Source organism: Papilio xuthus, unplaced genomic scaffold (genome assembly GCF_000836235.2).
Source record: "Papilio xuthus unplaced genomic scaffold, Pxut_1.1 DF824655.1, whole genome shotgun sequence".
Classification (NCBI taxonomy): domain Eukaryota; kingdom Metazoa; phylum Arthropoda; class Insecta; order Lepidoptera; family Papilionidae; genus Papilio; species Papilio xuthus.
The window spans coordinates 5,861,462-5,862,729 of NW_013533994.1; the positions used below are offsets into that span (position 1 = coordinate 5,861,462).

General features: G+C 70.8%; 1 protein-coding gene across 1 annotated transcript in view; it reads right to left on the bottom strand.

Moving 5' to 3' along the window:
- LOC106127471 (CCR4-NOT transcription complex subunit 1-like) overlaps nucleotides 1–1,268 on the bottom strand; it is an 11,121-nt gene that overhangs the window by 2,887 nt on the left and 6,966 nt on the right. The window contains exons 7-10 of the mRNA XM_013325550.1: nucleotides 1,162–1,268; nucleotides 795–1,079; nucleotides 176–721; nucleotides 2–102 (exon numbers count right to left, since the gene is read on the bottom strand). The exon at nucleotides 1,162–1,268 is cut by the window's right edge and continues 130 nt beyond it. Coding sequence (XP_013181004.1) covers nucleotides 2–102; nucleotides 176–721; nucleotides 795–1,079; nucleotides 1,162–1,268 — 1,039 coding nt within the window. The remainder of the gene's footprint in view (nucleotide 1; nucleotides 103–175; nucleotides 722–794; nucleotides 1,080–1,161) is intronic.

Genomic DNA, 1,268 nt, shown 5'->3' on the forward strand with positions numbered 1-1,268 from the left:
GAGGAAGGCGCGGTGTGCCACCAGGTCCAGCCAGGCGAAGCAGAAGGCGGGCGCCGCCGCCGGCCGCACCAGCCGCAGCGCGTGGCAGAACGCCGTCAGCACCTGCACCGATACAATCTCTATGACCGTCCCGTCCCGTCTTCAATAGTGGTGGAGGTGAGAGCGCGGGACCCACCTGATAGTTCATGGCCTCCAGCACGGGCTCCGGCACGTTCATGTCGAGGAAGAGCAGGAGCAGTAGGCGGTACGCGGGCAGCGGCTGGAAGTCACCGCCGGCCTCGTGGTCCTGCAGCAGGCGCGCCGCCAGCACGCCCAGCACCTTGTTGAGCAGGTTGAGCTTGGGCGCGGCGCTGGCGGCGGCGGCGGCGGGGGCGGGTGCGGCGGGGCCGGAGGCGGGGGCGGGGGCGGCGGCGGTGCGGACCAGCAGCGCCAGCAGCTTGGCGAATGCGTCGCAGGTGGCGTAGCAGCGGTCGCGGCCGGCGGCGCCGTCCTGCAGGTGGCGGCGCGCGGTGTCGGCGCACAGCTGCGTGGCGATGCGCAAGAAGCGCGTGAGCGTGTCCTCGCAGGCCAGGATGCCGGCCATGTTCATGCGGTGCACGTACACGCTGAAGTTCTGTGCCAACTCGACGTCCGTCAGCGGGTTGAGCAGCATGTTGCTCCACTCGCGCAGCACGCTCTCGGTCTTCTCGCGTAGACCCGCCGGCTCCTCGCCGCAGCGGCCCTGGGACCGGTCACAAAGTTGTAGCATACGAGAGACAATCCGCGTGGCGACAGTCGCGGGCGGCGGAACTCACCCGCGCCAGCGCCAGCGCCGCGTGCATGTGCGCCGCGGGGCCGCCGAGCAGCGCGCCGGGCTCTCGCTGCACGCGCAGGCCCTCCAGCAGCGCGGGCAGCGCGGGGTGCGCCTGCGCCTGCGCCGCCACGCGCACCAGCGTCTCCGTCGTGTGGCGGAGATCGGAGTCGCGAACGAACGGGTTGTGGCGGTCGTCCACCAGGTACAGCTGCACCAGCCGCATGGCAAACCCTACCGCGAGCCGGTTGTTGCCCTCCTCCATTAGCTGTCCGAGCGCCAAGTCGAACTGCGCACACGTTATATACATTAGAGCAGCCGATCGCGCAGGTGGGAGGTGTGGAAGGTGCGGGCGGTGTGTGGGAGCGCACCTGCGGCAGATCCAGCAGGCGGTTGCGCACGAGGCAGTCGACGGCATCCAGGTTGTAGCGCAGGTCGTCGCGCGCGTCGAGCAGGCGCGCGGTGGCGTGCCGGCGGG